At 53.1% G+C, this 24,192-nt stretch overlaps 1 protein-coding gene across 8 annotated transcripts in view; it reads right to left on the bottom strand.

Annotated features, from left to right (window-relative positions):
• Positions 1-4,028: 4,028 nt before the first annotated feature.
• Positions 4,029-24,192, bottom strand: part of TSPAN14 (tetraspanin 14) — a 41,135-nt gene continuing 20,971 nt past the window's right edge. For 4 of the 8 annotated variants that reach the window (XM_024740266.1, XM_024740265.1, XM_024740262.1 and 1 more), the window contains exons 3-10: positions 15,770-15,820; positions 13,865-14,011; positions 12,123-12,293; positions 10,024-10,149; positions 8,679-8,723; positions 6,760-6,879; positions 6,293-6,370; positions 4,029-5,646 (exon numbers count right to left, since the gene is read on the bottom strand). In XM_024740266.1, the coding sequence (XP_024596034.1) occupies positions 5,575-5,646; positions 6,293-6,370; positions 6,760-6,879; positions 8,679-8,723; positions 10,024-10,149; positions 12,123-12,293; positions 13,865-14,011; positions 15,770-15,820 (810 nt within the window). In that variant the 3' untranslated portion in view covers positions 4,029-5,574. Of the gene's footprint in view, positions 5,647-6,292; positions 6,371-6,759; positions 6,880-8,678; positions 8,724-10,023; positions 10,150-12,122; positions 12,294-13,864; positions 14,012-15,769; positions 15,821-17,508; positions 17,644-20,139; positions 20,420-24,192 lie in introns of those variants that run through there. The other 4 variants (XM_024740268.1, XM_024740261.1, XM_024740263.1 and 1 more) reach the window with 4 other exon arrangements.

Below are 24,192 nucleotides of genomic sequence, written 5' to 3'. Positions count from 1 at the left end.
GGGAACACTGTGACAGGCAGAGCAGACAGGGGAAAGGAAACCGGATCCTCGGCATCACTGAGTCATTCGGATCAAACCCTTAAAGTCACCCCACCCCTGGACTTTCCAGGTTCAGGAGCCAAAAGCCTCCCTTCATTGTTTAGGCCAGTTTCAACTGGGTTTTCTGTTACCTGTGACTGTAAACATAATCCCCGTTCCAGAGCAAGGCTCATTCACTCATGGCAGTCCTGCAGTGGACTGTGAAAACACACTGTGGATGCGTATGTGGAAATATTTCTGAGATGCACTGAGTAAAACTCATTGTAAAACACAGTTCTCATTTGTGTGGAAAATTCTCATTTGAATATGCATGGACATTTCCTAGGAGGGTACTTAAGAGTGGATGCCTCTGGAAAACAGGACACATACCTTTTACACTCTGTGCTTGGATACTGAAAAAAACAGATTAGTTTAAGAGCCCTTTGAGGTAATAAAATTACAATCCAAGGGGATAATTTAGTTTGGTAGTTATTAAGCCATGGTTTTGAAGCCCCTGCTGATGTACAAGATGCAGAGCATGGGAAGAAAGCAGAGTGAAGAAATAACTCTTCCAGACCTTTACAAGGCACACAGACTTCCTCCTTTTACAAACCTGGAGTCTCTAAAATTGGTAAGTACACCAGAACAGCATCCATCTGAATGTAGCCTTAACTTTCTCCTTCCCAAAGTTATATTGCCATTGCCATTCTATAGTGCCCACATCAGGTTTTCCTGAGGTGTCCTGGAGACCCCAAAAGCATTTTGAGAATGAATCTACTTTTACTGTAGCCTTTGAGGAGGAAAAGCCAGGTCTTACTGAGTTTACAAGGAGCTAAAAAGGATCTAAAGTTGTATAATTCTCTGGATTTTTGGAGAGAGCACCCAGATGAAGGAGAAAGGAACTGCAGGAGGCCCAGTCTGCCCTGGAAGGCTGGGAGGCATCCTCTTGGATGACAGACAAGCACGTGGAAGCACCTGTACCAAGATTCAACCCTGGGGACAGGTGACCACAGTTTGGGGGCCCATATCCTACAAACCCTGTGGCCAGACACCTCACATGACCCTAGAGCTAGAAAGCGCCCACCCATGCAGGTCATACAGCCACCCCACTCACCGGGGACAGCTGAGGGCCCTGGACCACGAGGTGACAGGGCTGAGCTCCTGACACCTGAGCAGGAGGATGCCCTAGGTGCTGGGACCACGGCAACAGCCCCTCCCCTTTCTCTGTGCCTCTGCAGTCCACACTCTGAGCTTGCCGGCCGAGAAGCGACCAGGTGAGTCCCTCCGTCCTCTGCTGGCCTCTCACCCCGCCTCCTCTTCTGGGGAGCTCTCCCCTGGGGTCCCTAAGATTGCAGTAGCCTACACTCACAGGCACGCCCATTACTGCCCCAGTGGCAGCCCCCAAGTAGTATCTCCTGAAGAGAGAGCTATGCCCGATCCCTCACCGCCCAGCAGGCTTGCTGGGTGGACGGCAGCTCTGGCCATGCGAGGAAGTGGGCGTGCTGCTGCTGCCCAGAGCCAGGGCCTCCGGCACAGGGTGGGGCTGACATCATGCTCCCCCAAAGGTCCCCCCAAACCAAACCAGGCACCCAAATCCAGGTATAGAGATGGGGATCCGCACTCTTCCTCCAGCTGCTTGTCAGTGTGCCTCAGGAGCCCAGTAACTGGCTCATCCCCAGGACGCCGATGCTTCTCAGTCGCGCCCTTGGTGCTGGTTTTGCTCAGCAGGCACCAAGCAGAGGTTCAGAATCAGGAGCTGGCAGGCACCCAACCTCCTATTTTAGTTGCAGGTGCAGGTTCAGGGGCAAGAGGCTCCCAGAGTTTCAACCCAGCTCTTCCAAATCCTTGATCAGCAACTTACCTCATGTTTTTAGCATAAAAATGGCTTCCCCCAGCTCTTCTGGTGACAATCTGTTTTTTTTTTTTTTTGCGGTACGCAGGCCTCTCACCGCCGTGGCCTCTCCCGTTGTGGAGCACAGGCTCCGGACGCGCAAGCTCAGCGGCCATGGCTCACGGGCCCAGCCGCTCCGCGGCATGTGGGATCTTCCTGGACCGGGGCACGAACCCGTGTCTCCTGCATCGGCAGGTGGACACTCAACCACTGCGCCACCAGGAAAGCCAGACAATCAGTTTTTAAGTGTTAGGTACTCTGTGTACTTCCTACGTTCCAGGAAGTTCTGGATCCATTAATTTTTATTGTTATTCATGTGGAGAAGACCAGCACAGTCTCATGCACCAGCACAGATGGCCTTCCTGCCCGGCTCACAGCCCTGCCTTGGGCGCACGGGAGCCCCAGGAGACAGGTGAGCTCTGTTTTTTTTTTTTTTGCGGTACGCAGGCCTCTCACCGCCGTGGCCTCTCCCGTTGTGGAGCACAGGCTCCGGACGCGCAAGCTCAGCGGCCATGGCTCACGGGCCCAGCCGCTCCGCGGCATGTGGGATCTTCCTGGACCGGGGCACGAACCCGTGTCTCCTGCATCGGCAGGTGGACACTCAACCACTGCGCCACCAGGAAAGCCAGACAATCAGTTTTTAAGTGTTAGGTACTCTGTGTACTTCCTACGTTCCAGGAAGTTCTGGATCCATTAATTTTTATTGTTATTCATGTGGAGAAGACCAGCACAGTCTCATGCACCAGCACAGATGGCCTTCCTGCCCGGCTCACAGCCCTGCCTTGGGCGCACGGGAGCCCCAGGAGACAGGTGAGCCCTGGCAGGTACAGCTGAAGGTGGGACAAGGATGGGCGGGAGAGACCTGAGAGCCCTGGCGGCAGCAGAGGACTTTGAGGATGGGGTGGTCCAGAGTGCCAGGTGCTGCAGAGGCCAAGAGAGGCATGGAGGCCGGTGATTGGGGTGTGTGGCTTTCAGTCAAGTGAGGAGAGTACTGGGTGGTGGTGGGAGGGGGACAGAGCCCGGACAAGCAGCCGCCTGGGAAGGAAAGCAGTGGTGGGGCGTGGGCCGGTAAGAGGGCAAGAGGGCCAAGGCAAGCTTTCTGGGATGGGGATACGTGGGATGGGGCGAGGACAGCAGGTGGGAGAGATAACAGTGCAGAAGCTCCAGGAGGAGGTGGGCAGGAGGGTCACAGGAAGGATGAGCAAAGACCCTGAAACTTCAAAGCGAGAGTGTATGGGGGGCCAGGAGGGGAAGTGCAGAGGCACAGGCTGAGAGGACAGGGAGTGGCTGGAGACTCAGGGTAGGCTGGGCAGGGAGTGACTGGGAGGGCTGCACTGCAGCTCCGTGGAGGGAGCCCAGTGTGCTGGAGATGCCACGTGAGCATCCCTTATCCTGCACTTCTTTTCTATTCTCATCCAACTCGGAGTCAGATGAGATGGCTGAAGGTGGCCAGCAAGTTTCGTAAACTAATTGGAAAACAAACCCAAACTCTGAAAAAGTCACAGCTAGACTTCACCCTGAACTGGGCTGTGACCTGTGAAGACACTTGCAAGGGGTCCAGCCACCAGGTCCACATGAATAGATGGGACAGCAGGAGCTGTTGGTGCCCACACACCAGCGGTGAGGGCCTGGGGCCACCGACTCCCCCAGGGCAGCCTGGGTCAGATGTACCTGGCACTGCCACTAACCTCCTCCACAGATGGGCCAGCAGGTCTAAGACACACAGCTCATGCAGTGGCAGTGCCCAGATTCCAACCCAGTGTCCCCAGGCTCTTTTGCCTGGACCTTACTGCCTGGGGCTGTACAGTTATAACCTAAAATACCATTTCCTCCGGGCCTGTGGAGTCAAAGTTCTACCTTATGCTTCCAGCTGGGCATATCTAAGCCACAAGCCAGCTTGTTCCAGGTGTAACCTCCGCACAAAGAATCACTGAAAGTGGCACACAGAACCTAAAAGAAATCACCCGATAAGATTTATTTCAGATTGTGCCAACCACCTACCTTCCCGTCATGCCTACCCACACCCGATCCCACCGTTTCCCTCGGCAGCCGAGTTTACCACTGAGATGCTTAATGCCATCTTGATATGACCCAAAACAAAAACAATCACAACAACGGCATTAATATAAAGATATATTCCATAAAAGAGTTTGGCAGTCAAAGAAAAGCATCACACTTCCTAAAAACACAAGCATTCTTCCCCTAGTCTACAGAGAAAATGGTAAAAAAACAAAACAAAACCAACATCATCAACAAACACCCACCAGTATATACCACATTAGCATGTACACTTCGGCAAGTATGTGAAGGTGGCACTCCATCCCTGAACGATGAGGACAGAACTGGTACGAGATCCAGAGAGGCGTTAGAGTGTAGACCAGCCAAAGACGCACGAACGCCCCAGCTACGCCTGGGGGGTTATTCAGTACATAAGACAGACTTCATTTCCAACAGCAAGCCCCCAATAGCCCTGACAGGAAAGGTGGACACGGTGACCACAGATATCCCCGTCAGGGGGTGGAAGGTGACCATGAAAGTGAGCAACGAAACGTCTGAGCCTCTACGCAGCTGCAGGCTGGGGTCCGTGGCTCGGCCCAGGGGCCTGGCTACGGGGCTTCTCTTTCCAGGGAGAGGCGAATGCCAGGCCGGCCAGCCGGCCCTCAGCATGTGGCCTGGAGAGGAGCCCTGGCCAAAGGGGTCCAGCTGGCCATCTCTGGCTGGGGCTCCCCGGCCTTGCAGTGGGGGAGGGTCAGGATCACGATTCAAGTTCCGGGTAACAGTTTCAGTAGCACCAAGACCAGAAGACAGTGAGGCCAAGTTGGGAGGGGAGTGGGGGTATGCATGTGGGGGGTGCACAGACGAAGGGGGAGCATGTATGTGCAGCTGGGTTACTAGGGGTGATATGGAGAAGCTGCTGGAGCTGGTTCGTGGGACACTCAAGGGAACTGAAAGGGATGGCGTCAGTCCCAGACGCCGCGTAAGGCTGTTGAGAGGAGAATGCCACAGGAAATGAAGATGTGGTGTGAGAACATTCCTGCCCTATAAATAAACTATTTACACACTTCAGGAAAAGGAGAGCTGACTCCGCAGGAGAGCCATGCCCACTGCCCCCTCGTGCCCTCAGGGCATAATGCGGTTGAGGCTGGAGACAGTTCCCGCCCTGGGCGCCAGGGGGCGATGGACGAGGCACTCCCGTGGCACCAGTCCCCGCACTGGCTCAGGCTTACTTCACTTGACATGGCCGAGGATCCTGCCAACACCCCGACCTGTGCAGACACTGCGGGCCCCCCTGGCACTCAGAGGGCCACAGAAGGTGTGGCTGCCCCCTAGGCCAGCACCAATGACATGAGCGGTGAGGAGGCCAGGGTGCAGCCACCAGAGCCGTCTGTCCCTCAGAGTCACCTCCCCCACTTAAAGACATACCCTCTGACTCCAGGCAGACCCCAGCGGGGCTGCTGGTCACAAGTCTGTGCAGGTGAGAGGGGGCCCCTGGGTCTCCAGCACCAGCAAGCAGAAACAGAGATCACGTCACGCGGATGCTGAAGGCGGGGTGCTGGCTCGGGCTGGGTGCGTCCGTTTCTCTCCCTCTGGACGTGAAGTTGATGGCGGTGAAGGGCTTCGGCCTCCACGGCGTGGCTCAGCTCTGCTCGCCCACCTGTGGCTCCTCAGAAGTGGTGGCCTGCCTTCACTGCCTCAATGTCCGAGATCAGGGTCCTCGCCAGGAAAATGCCAAATATCTGACAACAAAGCCGGCAGAGGCAGCGGCCGTCAGCATCGGGGCCGAGGGGGAGGTGGGGCAGGGCACCCCGCACTTCCCATCACCTCCACACCCACCCGCAGAGGCTGAAGACAGAGAGCAGCAACTGGGCACGTGGCCAAACGAGACCAACCCACAGCTAAAACAAATGAGCCCGGGCTCTGCTTTGCTGCGTGAAAAACAGTGGGATCTTCCCTAAAGCCTAGAAGGGGCAAACAGCAGGCACCACAGAAGCAAAACGGACGTTCTGCCCTGCCTGCAACATGACCATGCACATCCCGTATCACAGGCCGCGACTCGCTTTGTACCCGGGGTGAAACGGAAAATGACAGGGTCACCCTGACTGGTTCTGATTCCCCAAATACCAAATCTCGAATGTTTCCTGCAAACCTGGATTCCACCATAAAAACAAGACTGTCCCCGATTTGGGCCATGCTGGTGTCTGAAGCTACACCCCGACCTCAGTGACCAGGATAATCACGTGGGAAGGCTGATCTTTTCCTACCAGGAACAGACTAATGTGAACTTGGTGACCTGAGGAATTCTGCTCCCCTCACCCCCCACTTTCAATCCCTCTTGTGGCTGGTATCTGATGGGCCAGGCCTTCTGAAGTAAGAGATCCTTGCCTGCTTTGCAAGTAAATTTTTTTCTTTCTTTTTCCAGATGCTTCTGTCTCTCGGCCTTCCTTTGAGATCAGTCAACCACTGAGTGAAGGAGGAAAAAGGTGCGTGGATGGCTGGTGACCCCGAGTCCACCCCAGTCACCCTCTTCAAGGCAAGGTCAGAGCCGAACATTTTCTAAATGGTGGGTTTTCCACAGAGCAGCAGCCTCAGCTGCCTCCGAGGCTGCCTGGGGGGCTGCCGGCTTCTCCTCCCAGCCCTGGGCAACCCTGAAAAAACTCCTGGTTTTTCTGATTCACTGAATTCTTGACTTTCTCCCACCAGTTCTTCTCCCGGGAGACACTAAGCAGCCTACTCACCCCGGGCCTCACGCGCCCTCGGCCACCAGCATCTTTCCCAGTGTAAAATCTGGCTCAAGGGAACAGGTGCGGCCACAAGGGGAGAGGAAGCCACGAAGGGCAGTGGGGGCAAACCTGCAGCAGTGAGATGGCGATGAAGACGCCGGCCACGATGTAGATGTTCCGTGGGAGCCACCCCTCCAGCGCCTGGATGCAGCCTTTCGTGAAGATGGACTCGTCCCATTTGCTCTTCAGCTGCAGGGAAACAGGACAGCGGCCTGAGCCCGTGACACGCAGGCCATCCCCACCTTGGATCCCCAGAGGGCTCCCGCTGGGGGCAGACAAACCTCGGCGGGGGTGGGGGGGAACGAGGGATCTGGGAGGCTGGTGCCGAGGACAGACGGACAGACAGAACTCTCCAGGAGAAACACGTCTATTTGCCTCAGTCTCTGCCCCTCCCGGGGCCGTTCGCATTTTATAACCTGTCTAAGCAAAGGCTCCCTGGCTGTGATCTTTAACCCCTTTCTCTTAGGGCCTCCACACATTTCAAGGTCAGCTTGTTCAACACACCTCCACAGCCCACATCTGGAGAAAGGGGAGGGGGACGAGGGCTTGGGGAAGGAAAATGTGCCTTAAAGAGAGAAACTGGGGAAAGAGGGTTCAGCGTCTTCTGAGTCAGGAGAGGGAAGGGACAATGGCTTCTCAGAGTGTACCCCCGAGCCCAGGTGAGCCTGGCTCCAAGAAGCAGAGCCAGCAGGAACAGGCTGAAGTCGACCCTAGCGGAGGCTCAGTCAGCATACAGGGATGTGGCCTCGGCAGACACCGTGTCCTCACCCACCCCGAACCCAGCAGTCAGCCCCGGCCCCCCTCCCCTATCAGCCTCACCCATGAAACACTGACGGAACATTCATTCGTTAGCAGTGTTAGGGGCTGAATTATGTCCCCCTAAAATTCCTATGTTGAAGTCTTAACCCCCCAAGACCTCAGAATGTGACTGTATTTGGAGAGAGGCTGTTTAAAGAGGTAAATAAATTACAATGAGGTCATTGGAGTTGGCCCTAATCCAATATGACTGGTGTCCTCGTGAGAAGAGATTAGGACACAGACAGACACAGAGGGAAGCCCACGTGAGGACACAGGGAAGAGGAGGCACCATCCAAGCCAAGGAGAGGGGCCTCAGAAGGGACCGACACTGCTGAGGCCTTGACCTCAGACTTCTAACCTCCAGAACTATGAGAAAATTAAATCTCTGTTATTTTAACCGCAGGGCCTGGGTACTTTTTTACAGCAGCCCTAGCAACTGATGCAAGTGGCGAGGAAATTGGTCAGTGAAGAAGCTGATGCTGACATAGGCCCACCGCTATGAAGCGGAGCTCACTGCAGAGGGAATTGAGGTTTCCCAGCCTGGAGGGTCACATCCCTAGTGTCCACGGCCAACAGCAGGGTGCCTGCAGTTTCCCCGAGATCCCTCTCCTTCAGAACAGCTGTCATTCACATCACCAGAGGCCACCAGGGCAAGGACTGGGGTGGGTCCTCGCCTCTTCACGTCCAAGCGCACACTCCGTACGGCCTGAGGAAGCCCTTAGAGGGCTGAGCCCTGCTCCTGCCCTGAGCCTATCTCCCTCCCTGTTAGCATTGCCTCCATAATGGCGGCTGGACCAAGCCATGTGCCTCCTGCAACTCCATCCTGAACCCCTACATAACAGACACCTCCTGGGACTCCAAGGGCCTCTTAAACATGTCGTCTTTGTTCCCCCAAACTTTCATCCATCTTCTTTCCACTAACGTAGCAACTGCTAGATTTTGTGACTGTCGTTCACAGAGCTTGATATCACACCCATTACTGTTCCTATGAATCTTGTCTTGCCAGCGGCTGAGGGAAGGCGTGTGCGTGGCCGTATGCTCCCGCTTGCCTGGTTCCCAGCTTAGGTGGCACCTCTGAGCTTAGTCTCCCCTGGCTTTCCCACTCCAATTTGCACTTGTGCTAAATCGGGAAGTTGGACCCTAGAGAATAAACCTGAAGAATTCAAAGTCATATGCATTGGAGCTCTCACCTGAGTCCTGACATCATAGCCACACTGTGTGTTCACAACTTTTTGCTGTAAGAAAAGCAGAAAGATTAGTCATTTTTGTGCTCCAGAAGCCGGTGGTAGAAAGCTCTAGAAAAGTCACAACCAAACGCCAGCAAACACCTGCACCAATTCCATTACAGCTCATGCCCTTCCATCATGCTGCCAACTAACCTTCCATGCTAGGACAAAGGTTGGCAAGTTTTTTGTGTGAAGGGCAAGATAGTAAATATTTCAAACCCACCTACGTAGCTACTATTCAACTCTGCTGTTGTAGCATGAATGCGGCCATTGACAATATGTAAATGAACAGGTATGGCTGTATTTCAATAAAACTTTATTTATGGACACTGAAGTTTGAATTTCATGATTTTCACGTGGCACAAAATATTATCCTTCTTTTGATTTATTTTCAACCACTTAAAACGGCGGAAACCATTCATGGCTCACAAGTCATCCAAAAACAGACAGCAGGCCAGATCTGGTGCAGGGGTTGTAGTCTGCCAATCCCTGAGCTAGAAGGGAAAAGCTACACTTGCTAAAGATTTCACAGTCATGGTGGAGATGTCAGACACCGCTGTGCAGCCTCTGCAGACCTGAGCCCCTCCCGGGCTGGGCAACGCGCCTAGAGCCCCGTGGCCCAGCACCAGGCAGTGTGATGGTACTGACGGCCGTAGGGGCTCCCTTCTGCTCAGGCTAGGTTTGGGCAAACATTCAGTGCTCCTTCAAGGACACCCAAGGGAATTCCCTGACGGTCCATTGGTTAGGACTCGGCGCTTTCACTGCTGTGGCGCCAGGTTCAATCCCTGGTCAGGGAACTAAGATCCCGTAAACCGTGCAGCGTGGCCAAAAAAAACGGGGCAGGGGCCACCGAAGAGCTCAGTTTCTGGAACCCAAGGATGTGGTCTGTGGCCTGGGGATGAAGACAGGTGAAGAAGAAAGAATAGTGAAAGAATTCTGCACCACCCCCACATGGCGATGTATGCCACTGCCCAGGGCTTCGGAGGACTGACTGTTTTCTCCAGAGAAAGGAGACCAGGGCTCATTATATTCACAGCACCTTGTCCAGGCTCCCCTGAGTGAGAGGCCCTCACGGGAGGGGGAACCACTGTTTTTTGCCTGCTTCACCCAGCACACCAGAGCCAGGGTGGGCCATGCAAAAACACTTATGGAATTTATAGGTATAGGATTTCAGAGCTGCAAGAGCCCTGAGGCGAGTGGAGGGGGAGCTGGGCACTCAATCCATCCGCAGAAGAGAAGAAGCCAGAGCCCTCAGGGAGGCAGGAACTGCTCCGCTCCAGAGGGACCGTCCATGCTCGGGCAGACTCACCGCGGGGTCGGGTACACAGCAGGAGAAGGGCACCCCACACTTCTCGCGGCTGTAGCTGGCGCCACTGCAGTTGAAGTAGACGTTGAGGTCCCAGTCTTCAGGGCCATATGCCCCACAGCACTGGTTCTGCAATCATAAAGCCGAGAACTGTCGGGGCTCTGAGCCAGGGCTGTCGTTGCCCCACGTAGGGTGTCTGTCACATGGGGTTCAGGGCACCTCAGAGAAATCGAAGCCCGCCCCACGGACCTCCCATCACTGAGATGTGAGCGAGGTGACCCGAGTGGACCCTTAAGAAGGAAACTGTGTCCAGGTCCTGTCTGGGCCCAACACACCAGGCCGGCTCGGCAGTGCCCTTGGAGTCAGCTCCACTCCCTCCTCACCCTGGAACTTTCCCTTCCTCCCCAACTGACCCCCAACCCGGGAGAGCGGGCTTCTCGCTCTCCTTCTGATGTGGTCCTCTACTGCCCCCTGAGAGAACACCTCTTTGTGGGCAGTGTGCTTTCCTCCCCAGCAAAGGTCCAAGCTGACCCCAGTCACCTTTCGTGCCTCTTTACAGGAAACAGCTGCTGAAGTCTACTCCCAAGGAGAGTTATGACTGGGGTGAAAGGTAAGCAGCCAAAGCTCTGCCCTGACCCGGGGTCTCCACCCTCCCTTCCCAGAAGCCCCCACTATCTGGTGAAGCAGCAAAGAAAAACCCCATTTGTCTAAAAAATCGTAAAACCAAACGCAGTGAAAGCAGCACTGTGACGTCAGCGGCGTCCCAATCCAAGAGCAGACGTCGTTTTCACACTCGCCCTTACAGCTGTCACGGTTATGGCCGTGATCACAGGCCCACAACCAGGATTTTGGCTTCACTTCCGGTTCTAAGGTAAAAATCCCGCCTCCCCTGCCCCTGTCCTCCGTGGTTCCAGGTGCTCTAACGACTACCTGATATTCTACCATGAGGAAGCTCCATCATTTACTGAATCTCTAAGGAAAGGTATCTTTTAAAAGGAGAGGAAGGCAGTGGAGAAAACTACAATGTCGTTGAGGCCACTGCAGAGAGGAACCACCCTGCATCCTTGACACCAGCAAGCCCAAGGTTATGTGGAAGTGAAGAGAGAATGGCAGCCTTGAACAGAAAAGGAAAAGGCACAGGGGGCAGTGATGTCAGGAGAGGGTGGGATGGGGACTTTCGCAGACGAACACGGAAGAGATCTAACAACAGAGGAAGGATCTAACGACACAGGAAGGATCTCTGATCACATAAATGGGTTTTGTGGGATCCTACAATACATGAAATAAGGAGCAAACAAGCTCTGGTTAATAAGGAGAACAGCTCATAGTTATTTTTAATGCTCTTCTATTTTCTCCTCAGAACAAAAGGGTTCCATATAAAAAGTTCCTGAGGAAGCTAGGTTTTCTGGCAGAGCACAGATCAAACAACAACCTTGCACAGGCTGGCATGGTGGGGAGCTGGTTTCTCCTGGGGCTGGGGGGGGCGGGAGGGGTGGCAGGGATGGGGGACAGCAGTGGTCCCAGCCTCCAGGTACAGCCACACACAAGGGGGAGGAAGGCCTGACAGAGAAAAGGCCACAGCCTGGGACTGCTTAGACAAACCCCCGGGAACAGTGTCCAGGGAGGTCACATTCCTCTCCATCTGAAGAACCTTCCTCCAGGCAGCTCTGCCCTCCCAAACAGGAAGGGGAAAAGGTCCCGAGGAGGAAGGGGACAAGAATAGCCTCAGTCGGGGAGTCACGCGCCCAGCTCTACCCCTCAGCACACACAGCACCTAGGAGACTGCAGCTGCCTGCGTGGCCAGGGCTGGAGAGACCCGGGCCCTGCGGGGGTAGAGGGTAGGGTGGCCGTGGGTGTAGCTGGACTGCCTGCCCAAAGCAAATGGGGGAGGGCACCCTGAGAGCAAGCCTGGCCTGCCAGCAACCACAAGCAGACAAAGCTAACCTGACCAGAGTCGGGGGGGAGCACCTCCCCTGGCCTCCCGGCTGTGGGCAGAGCTGAGAAGGGAAGGCCCAGTGTTCCCCACCAGCCTGGGCCCCGAGCCATGCACACAGACTGAAGCCAGGAAAGCCAAGCTCTATCAGGGAGAAGGTGGTGCTTACAGCTTTCTGAAGGGAGTCGATGAGGTTCTGCAGGTCAATGTCATCCCGGTAGGATCTGATGTTGCTCTCGAAGAACTCCCGGAACCGGTCCCTCACCCAGTCCTGGAACAGGAAGGCCAGCACGGCTACGGCCAGCTCCAGGAAAAAGATGAGCACAATGGCACTGCAGAACTGCAGGGGGACAAGCACAGGAGCAGAAGTCACTACACCTCTGGCCTCCCAGCCAGACGCGCATCCTTGGACGACCCAGAACCTCTGCCTGCTGCGAACAGCACGAGCTCGGCACCCAAGAGACTCACGTTGGAGTCTGGGGAATCCCACGTTATTAGCTGGGTACTCTGGGCAACTCATCCTTACTCACACTGCTGCATTGTTGGTAAGAGTCAGATGAGTGAAAGTATTAGAAAGCTCCAAGACAACGAACGTACCAACCACCTCCTATGAAGTAGCCCCCACTCCAAGGAAACTCCATCACGGGAATGAATGGCTATCCTACCCCACCAGGTATCAGCTCCTTCAGGGCAGAGACTGTGCTCCAGACACGCTATCTGACCACTCTCCTCGCACATACAACCAACCCAGTTGCTAGAAACTTGTTACTCCTACTTTAGGGATAAGGAAGCTGAGGTTCACTCAGGTTACATACTTTAGATACAGGACATCTGAGTTCCCTGGCAGGGCTCTTTACAACTCTGGAGCTGCTAACATTATCAGTACCTACTCTGTATGTGTGTATATGATAGTCAACTGCATAAAAACCTCTGCAGAAGCACAGCTGTCCCTGGCCACAATAGTGGTGGAATTCTGTAAAGGCCACTGCAGGCACAGGTCCACACCCCCTCCCATCAAGGCGGGGCTCCAGCCTGTAGAGCTCAAGTTATCACAGCCGTTATCACTGGCCATACAGCACACTAAGCAGCTATGCAACAACCAACAATATCTCAAAATAAGACGTGCACGTGTACAAACATACACACATGAGGCCCTCCAGTGTACAAACATACACACACATAAGGCCCTCCAGAGTGAACTCTCCATTCATAGAGAAGCAAGGTAACCAAACGTAATCTTTAAGAGAAAAAAAAAATGAGAAAAAGCCCACGTGTTTTGCTTTCTAAATGAAGCCCAGAAAAAAAAGGCTTGATCTAATAAATTCAACAAAAACTATAGTGCAAAAGACAATTATGTGTTTTCCCCACCAGGTGCTATTTAATTTTAGCCGCATGCATTTCAAAATGAATGTGTACCTAAGTATAAAACTAAACTCTTAGTAACTCGAAGTTCTGCCAGGAAATTAAGGATTCTGCATTGCACAGCCAACAGTTTCACACGCCCTGGAGGAGGGAAAAGATTCCCTAACACTATTGACATCTTTTGATCTTAGCCAGGAAGGGCAAAGGTGAGTAGCAGACAAACAACTGGGACTTCTTAAGGGAGATGAAAGGCAAGGGAAGGGGAGGAGAGCAGGCCAGAGAGCAGCCGACTCTGCCCACTAGGAGATAAAATCCAGAGGGGCCCAACCTCTCCAGGGATGAGGATCTGTTTCATCTGACTGTTCCCTGAAACCTTACCTTTCATTGGGCAGCAGGGCACCAAGGGCTGCCTCCTCCCCCAACTGCCAGATCCTGGGGGAGGCTCATAAGAGCTGCTACCCACCCCCCAGATAAGGGCTAGGCCTGCCCGGCAGAGCCCACACCCCTACCTCCCTATCTCCTCCCACCCACGTGTCTAGGGCCACTCACAAAGTTGAGCAGGCAGATGTTCTCCCGCAGGGCCCCCACACAGCCAGCGAAACCCAGCGTGAACATCACCACGCCCACCATCAGCACCAGAACCACAGGGTCAATGCCATGCATCCGGGTCACTTTGGTGAGGTCGGACAGCACCCCCTGAAAGAGGCAGAGAAAGCAGGGTAACATCAGCTTCAAAGGGAGTCGAGGGTGCCCTGGGGGGCTGTGTCCGGACCTAAATGAGGACAGGGACCTGCCTTCCAAGCCTCAGTCTTGTCATTAAAAGCCACGGCATGGCACGGCCCCTCCCCACCTGCCCCCTTAGAGGCCCCTCTGCCCAGTAGATCTTTGCCTACGTCAGCCCCCAGCCACTCTCCTGTTCCTGGCCTCCATCTAGGCTGTGACCGCCTCCCAGGCAGACCCCACACTTCTTTTGTAGCCTGCAGGGTACTGACGCCAGGCCTGGGGTGGAAGAGGCCCTGAGGCGCCCTCTGGTCCGTGGTCAAGGCACCCCAGGGCCCTGGCCTCTGGCCATCTGGTGGTTGACTTTGCACTCAATTCATGGAGCACCCCACTATCCTGAGATGAAAACAGCTTCAACACGAACACGCTTGTGAACAGCACACCCGCCAAGGACAGGCGAAGGCAGCGCCATCCACTAACTTCCTGTGATGATGCAGATGTGCTCTATCTGCACTGTTCACAATGGTAGCCACTGGTCACACGTGCTAGTGAGCACTTGAAATGTGGCCTGGTGGAACTAAAGAACTGAATTTTAATTTGTATTTCATTTTAATTAATTTAGATATAATTAGTCATATCTAGCTAATGGCGACTGAAATGGACAGAGAAGTTCTACAGGATTCAAAGGAGGATGGAGAAAAGAGCAGCCGGACCAGGCACCCAGCTAGAATCAGGGAGCCAGGGTAGCCAGGCCTAGGCTCAGGGCTCCACTGGCTGAGATGCTGCTGTTCCGGAGGTGGTCACACGGTGGCACTACGAGTCATGGTTTGCACCAGCTTCTTGGTCACTAGAGCAAAGTGACATTGCACTACAAGCTCTTAAAGGGGCCCAAACCCAAAGGCAGACCGTATCCAGTTCCTAAGGCCATGGCAAGAAAGCCCACAGACCTAAGCGGTCCTGTCTCCTCCTCCTGAAAGCAGAAAGAGATTCCACTGAAGGAACAGAGGGCCCTGGGCCTGAGACTCAAGAGGAAGCTTTAGCTCCCACTGTTTCCAGACTGGTCTCTCTACTTCCCCAGCGCCCACCTACCTGCAGAGCAAAATGTGACACCAAAGCTCCACCCTGCCCACACCGGGTCTAGTCCCATCCTCGGAGTTCCAACTGCCCCTTGTCCTTCCGGACAGTAAGAGCCTGGTCTTCTCTCCTCCCCTCTCTACAGGCTGGGCAAGGAGATTCAAAGGTGCCTACAGGGCACCCGGGGGCACATCCCAGAGCCCTGCTCCCTGACTCAGGGGTCCTTCGCGTGGACAAGAACAAGAGCTTCAGGAATCAACACAACTGTGTTCAGGGTCCTGCTGGCTCCCAGAGGCACAGACAGGGTCCATTCCAGAAGGTAGCCCCAGGCCTGCCCTGGACACAGCTGTAGACATGCCCCAGGGTGACTCAGGGCTTCTGGGAACAGCAGAGAGGGCTCCCCACACTCACAGGGCTCAAAATCCCAACCAGCCCAACCTTGACCTCTAGCAGCGACCCTACCACGGGGAAACAGGGCCAGCAGCAGGACCCCAGGAGTTTTCATCATAAGTTCGGTAACTTCCAAGAGCTGGCTCTGTAAAGATTAATGACTACGAACCATTACCTGCACAAGAGAGGCTCGTCAGGGAGGAGTTTGGAGCAAGGGACAAACAAACCCGGCGGACTGATGCTCAGGGTCCTAGTGACAGTCACACCTACCTTTTCGCTCCACGCCCATAGTCCGACACCGAGGAAGACAACTCCAGCCAACTGAGCAGGCACAGGGGAAAGAGAGAGAAAGTTAGGTCAGAAACCAGCTCCACGAACATGCTTCTCATAGGAGGGACCACACTGCTAGTCAGGGGGTGTTCCTGGCTCGTGTCCAGGCTGGGCAGAACAAGGGCAAGGCGGCCCCCTTGGCCCCTGCAGATGACAGGGACTCTACACCAGAACAACAGGACGGTGAGGCTCTTCAGATAACCCACACCTATCTTCCCTGACCATTGGGACAAATTCCTTCAACCCCAGCTGTCCCCATGCTCTGGAGGGCAGAGACAAAGATCTCGGAGCAGACTCTGTCCAGGTGAGACTATGGAGTTAGAGACATCAGGCCACACCCCATTTCTTCCCCATTCCACAAGCCCCCTACTCATTTCAATGCACTATCTGGTGTGTAAGAAGACATCACCCCTCATGATGGCTGCCCCAGGAGCCTTCATGGGCTCCCAGTGCAGGTGAAGCCCTGCACAGGACAGAGCACCCCCTGTGCCGCCCACCTCGGGCCTCCAGCCCCGGAGACAGACTCCAAGCACAGACAAGCAGCCGCCCAGGCCATCTGCTGGCAAGGCTCAGGCTCCTCACTGTGGTACCTACACTCGGCACTGCAGGGCATGCCTGCGCTCAGGAAATGCCTGGTTATGTTACCGAATTAAAAGAAGCCTGCACCAGGCCAAGTGCTCACCCCAGAAAAGCAGTGCCCCCCAAACCTGACCTCCTACCCACAGGAACCCACCAGGGCTAAGGTGCCTCACGTGCACCATGACAAAAAGGGACCCCCAAATACACTCCACAGATGCCTACACCCGGGAGGATTGTTCCATAGAAAACAAACACCACGTGGCCTCTACAAATTAAGCAGCCCCGTATCTTTCTGCTTAACTGCTTTATACTCTGCTGGCATTTTGCTGCCGTTTATCAGGACCTCTCGGTAAACAACAGGGCAAGGTTCTCTGTGGCTGCAACTTTCCCAAGTGTATTCTCCAGCTTTAGGATGCTCCTGTCTACTCCACTGCAAGCCCTAGCAGGCTGGACTCGGAAGAAGGGCCTTCAGAGAAAGCCCCGGAGTTCCCAACCTCCTCTGGGTCACAGGCCACTTTCAGAAAATGTGCACATGCCCCATGTTTTGGAGGGAATTTCAGAGGGTTCTCAGACTCCTTACTGCTGGTTCCCACAGCAGTCTGTGGACCCCAAGTGACGGAGTCCGGCCAAGACCTGATTCCCCCACCTAACAAAGCAGCACGCGAGCCGAGAGGGCCAGGACCAAAATTCTGAAACCGAGTCCCTCTGAAACACAGTTCCTCTGAAACAGACTTCCCTGACAAGTTGATGATTCATCTCTCTATCCACAACTTTATTCCCTTTCTCGTCTCGCCCGTTTCCCTCAAGATTGAGGAATATCAAAGAAAAGGGGTGACTGAAACCGAGCAGGACCCTGCGGGGCCTTCTTGGGTACGATGAGCCCCTCTGTGCCCGCTGCTTCTTGTTGGTCTCCCCTCCCCTTCTCCCCCCATTCCGAAGAGCAGACTCAAGCAGCTACTGATTAGAACAACAGTCACAGGACTCCTGGTTCCTCCAGAAGGGATTTAGATAACAATATGACACTATCTTTGAGCTGTTCTGCAGAAACTGAGACCACCACCCGCCCCCAACCCTGTAGAGGATGGTGATAACCCGCTGACCTGAAGAGGTATGTGGATCCCAGACTGACTGGAACCGGAAGGCAGATGATTCAGATTCCCGAACCATCTCCCTGTTACATCACCACTAACCAAGCAGAAGAAAGTCCACAAGTTAATCATACACCCTGCAACTCCCACCTCTAACATTTCCTTTAAAAACCCTTGACTGAAAGCCATCGGGGAGTTTGGGTCTTTTGAGCACGAGCTGCCCGTTCTCCGCAGGGGGGTGGGGGGGGACGGGGGTCACGTCTTTTGCCTCAGCTTACCTGATCTCACCCAACACAGCTGGTCATTCTCTCTGTCACTGAGGCACTCAGCTTTGGGGACACCAAGTGTACACACACAATTGTCTTCCACCCTCCCTGTTGTTTCTTCTCAGTCTCCTTTGTGGGTTTGTCCTCGTCTTTCAGAGCCCTCTAAATGCTGGAGAACCTCACTGCTCAGTCCTGGACCCCTGCCCTCCCCTGATCCCTCTAGATGATCTCATAACTAACATGGCTGACTCACAAATCCTAACCTCCAGCCATAGCTGCTCCCGAGTCAAACACCCCAAGGTCTACTTGACTTGTCCACTGAATATGACTAGTAACATTTCAATCTCCACGTGCCCCCAAATGGAGCTGTGGTCTCCCAACCCCGGATCAGCTCCTCCCCACCTCTCCCCTTCTCACTAAATGGCACCACTGACCATCTACTCATTTAAGACAGAAAACCTAGACCTCAGGCTTGACAGCTCTCTCCCTCCAACTCCACATTCAACCTATCAGGACCCCTCTGTTAGTCCTACCTTCAAAATACATAGCATACCCTCTCTGCTCCCACCTGTCCATGCTTCATCCCTGCAGGGGCCTCCCCACCGTCTCCCCACAGGTCCCCAAGCAACTAGAACAATCCTTTAAAAATATGTCTAGATCACTCCCCTCCTCAAAATGCTCCGATGACTTCCTTTCACACTTAGAATAAAATTCAAACTCCTTGCCGTAGACCACGAGAACATGGGCAGCCATGCTGTGGCGTGCGTCTCCAACACCATCTCCGACCCGGCTCCCCGGTCCCAATCCCCTTCTCTGGGCCACCCTGGTATTGTTACTGTTCCTTGAACTCACCAAACTCATCCCTGCCTCAGAGCCTTGACTAGATCCCTCAGCCTAGAATGTTCCTCCTCCATATCCCTTCCTGGCTTCCTCCCTCATTCCATTCAGGTCTCTTCAAATTTCTCCTCCTCAAACACATCTCCCTTTGCCATGCTATGTGGACGCTCCCCATCCATCACTCCTGATCTCCTTCCCTGCTTGATCTTCTTCATGGCGCATATCCTAGACCACATGAGCTGTCTGTCTGTCTACTGTGCCTCCCCCCCACTTAAGCCCTCTGAGGGCAGCGATGTTTTCTATTCTGTTCAGTGTTGCCTAACCACTTTCCGTGACAACCCACCCACCACTCGGTGCCAGGAGGGACGGTGAGGAAGTTCTGCCCCTCGGAAACCGTTCGCTGAATACAGTCAGCTTGAGACACCAGCTCCCTACCACCGCAACCCAGTTCTCCTTCTCTCGCAACAACGGGGCTCTAAGAATGAGAGCCTGTGTTTTTTTCCATTCTGTTTTACAGGAAGAACTAAAGTTAACTTTGCACCAGAAAGACAGGAACTGGGGGGGCAGGGACCCATGTCAGATCATGGGTTCAGTGAACAGTGGTCCAAGGCAGGACCTTCAGGGACCAACAGTTGTTTTAGAGACAAGGAGACTGAGGGAGAACCAAACTGGGGAAGTGACCTGTCTGGGAGCTCACACGACAGCCCCCTGAATGATCCAGGACTCTGGCCAGCTTTGCCTGGCTCCCCGTGGAGACGCTTCCCTGGACCTCCCTGGGACAGATGGTCTATGGAGCTGGGCTGTCCTCCTGGCTGCCAACCACCTGGGAGTGACAGTTAAGGTGCCTTCCAGCCTCAGAGTAACCTCCTTTGTCTCTCTCCTATCACCTGATTAAATTCCTTCCCAAAGAATGGAGCCCAACTCCCACCAAGCCCAAAGGCAGGCCAGCCTTGGACCATCAGGTGCGTACCCTGAGGTGGTCACCAGGGCAAGTAGCACCACCCCTTCCTGGGTGCCAGGGGCTGCATTAAACACAATACACCTAAAGAGGCCCTCCACACCCCATAACACTGGTACTATTACCCCCATTTTTCAAATGGGAAAGTTCCGACGTAAAACGATTTGGTTATTTGCCTAAAGTCAGACAGCTAGCTGGTGGCAAAGTCAAGAAACAAACCTGCATTTCTCTGTCCTGACATCATGTCATCTCATTGCCCACAGGGCAGCCACCCAAGGCAGGAAGAGCGGGCACCAGCCTGTGCCCTCCACCACACGGGGCAGTCACAGTGCCCGGCGGCGTGGGAGTCCGCAGGAGGGGCTTCTAAGCTGTGCAACCCTAAAGCCAACGTCCCACATCATCAGGTGGGGAGGATCACTCTGTGTCCAGTCAGGCCCTCTTTGGGGGTCACTGTGAAGATTCAGTAGTGACCTCTCCACCTTAGGCAAAGGCCCCTGTGAAAGAAGGTGAGAGGTCTCCTGGGGGGCATTCTGGGCTGGTCCAGCCCTGCCTTGTTCCGGAAGCCACACGGAGTCCACTCACCAAGTGGGCAAGCCTTTACCCAGCAGGTCCCAGACACAGCGGAAGTGTACACATGTAGCCAGGCACTGCTGGACTGGAGGAGGATTCCAACGCCAAGGAAGTCAAAAGCAGCCCCTCATCACCCACGATTTAGTGGGCTTGGTCTCCTGTAAGATTTCACTTCAGTGCGTGAAAGCACTTAGGCAATTCTTGCGGGCTCCAGAGGACCTTCCTCCACAAGCTCGAGACAAACCACCAGCAGCCACGAAACGCTTTCAGGCCATGCCCTGCCGGCCCCTGATTCTTGCAGACTCCCCTGGCTGAGGAAGGGTGACATTCACAGAACCCCTGCCCCTGGGCCACCAGAGGGAGCCTCAGAAAAAAACAAGAAGGAAACCCAAGAGTAAGCACCGAGACCCGAGGGAGTCCAGGGCAGCGCTGAAAAAATAGCATGGGTCAGCTGGTCCTGGTTCCAGCTCCACCCTGCAACAAGTGACAGGACTTGTGCGAGTCCAGAAATTTCTCTGAGCCTGTTTTTCTTTGCAAAAGGGGGATGACCCTTCCTGGGCCATAGGAGGGCTGTAAGAATTCAAAGAAGTATCCCGAGTGATGTGCTTACCCTGGAGCACTGAGCGAGCCCTGCCCTGACATGGAGGCAGAACAGAGGCCGCGGGGACCCTCAAGACGCCATAATCATTTGCTGGATTGAAAGCACTCTGCGCACCATCCCCCAACGACTTGCAGCTTTGTCCTGAGACAAGGTCCTGCTTTCCAGAGGCACCTGTTTCATTGGGCTTCTGGAGACAAGAGTAAAGCAGAGTTTAAGGAAACAGATGCCTTCTGGAGGCTTTTCAAGTGAGGTGGGGAAAGGATGATGGAAAGAAAACAGGGCAGGGAGTGGAAGAAGATAGAACTGTCTCAGCTCTGTTCCTAACTCACCCTGTGGCTCTGAGCAAGCCATCCCTCTCTCTTGGACTTCAGTCTGCCAACCTGCAAAACTGAATAGGTAGAGACCAATGATCTCCAAGGGCCTCTGCACCTCCCACTGCCTAAGCTCTGCCACCATAAATCATGCCAGGTGGAAACCCAACAGTCCTGGCACTCACTCTCCAGAACTGGAAATCCGGAGTCCAGGCCTGGGGAGTCCAGGGAACACCAGAGATGCTCGTGGTCACTTGAAAGGACACCAGAGGGCACAGACCCTAGACCCAACCTGGCCCTGAGAGCCAGTGCACTGAGGGGGAGTCCCAGGACATCTGTCGGGATCAGGAGGCCTTGCCCCTCCAGACTGCGATCACTCTGGACCCTAAACAGAGCATAAAAGAAACGCCTCTTTCAAAACAGTCCCACATGAAAAAAAAGCTTAAACCAAGCCAGTTCTTTGTGGGAGTTTGGAAGTTCTGGGAGCTGGAAGGGACGCTAAAGCCCAGCTTCTTTTCCCGGAGGGAAATGGGCCCAGGGCAGGATGGTGCCTTGCTCAGGGTCACACAGCTATCACACACCAGCTCTTCCTCCTGCCGGAAGGGTGGTTCTGAAAACCAGAAGAAGCACATGTGCCCTTCCCGCAGAGCCAGTGAACTCCTGCGAAGGGCCCGGGCCCGAGGAGGAGGTGGGGAGGACTACCCACAGGGCTCTGGGGCAGCTTCCACATAATCTCCGTGCTCCCTGATAACAGGGAGCTCACGCCCACCACACCCTGCCCAGGAATCTGACTGTATCAGCCTTTGAAAGAAAGGAAGGCAGGGAGGCAGAGTTCTCCAAGGGAGGTTACAGGCAGCGCCCCAGGCAATGGAGAGAAGGAACCCCCACCCCAGCCTCACCCCACCCCAACCCCTGCCATCGCTGGCACATTTCAGTGATTAACAGTGAGTAGAGAACAAGATACTAAGCTAGGGGTTGACAGTTCTGTAAGCCAGATAGTGTTTTCAGCTTTAAAGGCCTGCCAGAAGGTCTCTGTTTCAACTACTCCACTCTGCTGTTATAGCAGGAAAGCAGCCACAGATAATACGTAAACGAATGGACAGGAGTGTGTTCCAGTAAAGTTGTACGTGCAAAAACAGGCAGACAGCCAGGTTTGGCCTGCGAGCCGTAGTCTGCCAAGTCCTGCACTAAACTATCACACTGAAACCATCTGGACCTAGACAGGATTTCCTTCAGCTCAGCCACACGAACCCCAGGACATCCCTATAATTTGGGTCCCCAACCCTGGTAGGTTTTTATATTACTTCAACAGGTCTTAATAGCCTAAAACTGCAAATAACTCAAATGATATATTCCCACAATCGGATATTCCACAACAATGAGAATCAACGATCTACAATTACGTACCACAGCATGAATGAATCTCACATACAAGATTTAACAAAAGATGTCAGACTCAAAAGATGTCCCTCCTAAATTCATATCTTGAAGCCCTAACCTCCAGTGTGATGGTATTTGGAGGCGGGGAGGTAAGTAGGGTTACATGAGGTCATGAGGGTAGAGCCTCCATGATTAGAGGAAGAAAGACCAGAGCTTGGGTTCTCTCTCTCTGCCACATGAGAAAACAGCAGGAAGGCAGCCATGTACAGGCCAGGAAGAGAGCCCACACCAGAACCTGACCATGCTGGCAAACTGATTTCAAACTTCCAGCCTCCAGAAAGGGGAGAAAATAAATTTCTCTTGTTTAAACCAAAGAGCCTGTGATGTGTTGTTATGGCAGCCCAAGCTGACCAAGACAGGAAGAATACTTGGGCAGAAAAATTAGATCTAGCATCCAATCAAAAGTTACTAGATAGGCAAGAGGGAAAATAAAAACATGACCTATAACAAGGAAAGAAATTCAGTAACTATAAGACACAGAAATGAGATAGAAGATGGAACCAGCAAAGACTTTAAAACAGATATTGTAAATATGCTCAAACATTTAAAGGAAAATAAACATGATGAAGAGACAAATAGAAAATATAAAAAAGATCCAAATAGAACTATTAGAAATAGAAAATACAACATTAGAAATGAAGAATCACTAAATGGGTTTAATCGCCAATCAGGCACTATAGAAGATGAGTGAACTTAAAGAAAAAGCAATAGGAACCTTCTAAACTAAATGGTAGAAGGGGGTTAAAAAAACAACAACTGAGCAGCACCTCAGTGACCTGTGGGACAACAAGGAGTCCAAGGGAGGGAGGGTGTACGTTTGAAGAAATAATGATGGGAGTAATCACATATTTGATGAAAAATACAGACCCACAAATCCATAAAACGCAATGAACTTCAAACAGAGCACAGAGAAAACACACCAGCACATATCATGATAAAATTGCTGAAATCCAGTGACAAAGAGAAAATCCTGAAGTAAGCCAGAGAGGGAAAGAAAAGACACATTATATAAACAGTATGCATATATAAGACATTTAACCAAATGAAATGAAAACATATCAAAATGTGTAGGATGCAGAAAACGCAGAGCATCGAATATAGGCATACCTTGGATGTACTTGGGTTTGGTTCCAGACCACCGCAATAAAGCAAGTCACACTCATTGTTTGGCTTCCCAGTGCGTAGGAAGATTATGCTTACGCTATACTGCAGTCTATCAAGTGTGCAACAGCATTATGTCTAAGAAAACAATGTACATACCTTAATTTAAAAATACTGCTAACAAATGCTGACCATCATCTGAGCCTTCAGTGAGTCACAGATCTTTTTACAACAGCAACATCAAAGGTCACTAATCACAGATCACCATAACAAATACAATAATAATGAAAAAGTTTCAAACAGTCTAAGGATTGCCAAAATGTGACAGAGACACAAAGTGAGCCAATGCTGCTGGAAAAATGGTGTCAATAGACTTGCTCAATGCAGGCTTACCACAAACCTTCAATTTGCTAAAAATGCAGTATCTGAGAAGCACAATAAAATGAGGTATGCCTGTACTTATACTATAGGAAAGAAGAAAGATCTAAAATCAATGACCTAATCTTCTGCCTTAAGACGCCAGACAAAGACTGGAGGTGGATGGCAGTGATGGTTGCACAATACTGAAGGCACTTAATGCCACTGAACTGGGCACTTAAAAATGGTTATAAT

The sequence above is a fragment of the Neophocaena asiaeorientalis genome, unplaced genomic scaffold (assembly GCF_003031525.2).
Source record: "Neophocaena asiaeorientalis asiaeorientalis breed wild unplaced genomic scaffold, Neophocaena_asiaeorientalis_V1.1 scaffold517, whole genome shotgun sequence".
NCBI classification, from domain to species: domain Eukaryota; kingdom Metazoa; phylum Chordata; class Mammalia; order Artiodactyla; family Phocoenidae; genus Neophocaena; species Neophocaena asiaeorientalis.
Note: the sequence above shows the minus strand (reverse complement) of the source record. Positions and strands in the feature narration are given on the sequence as shown.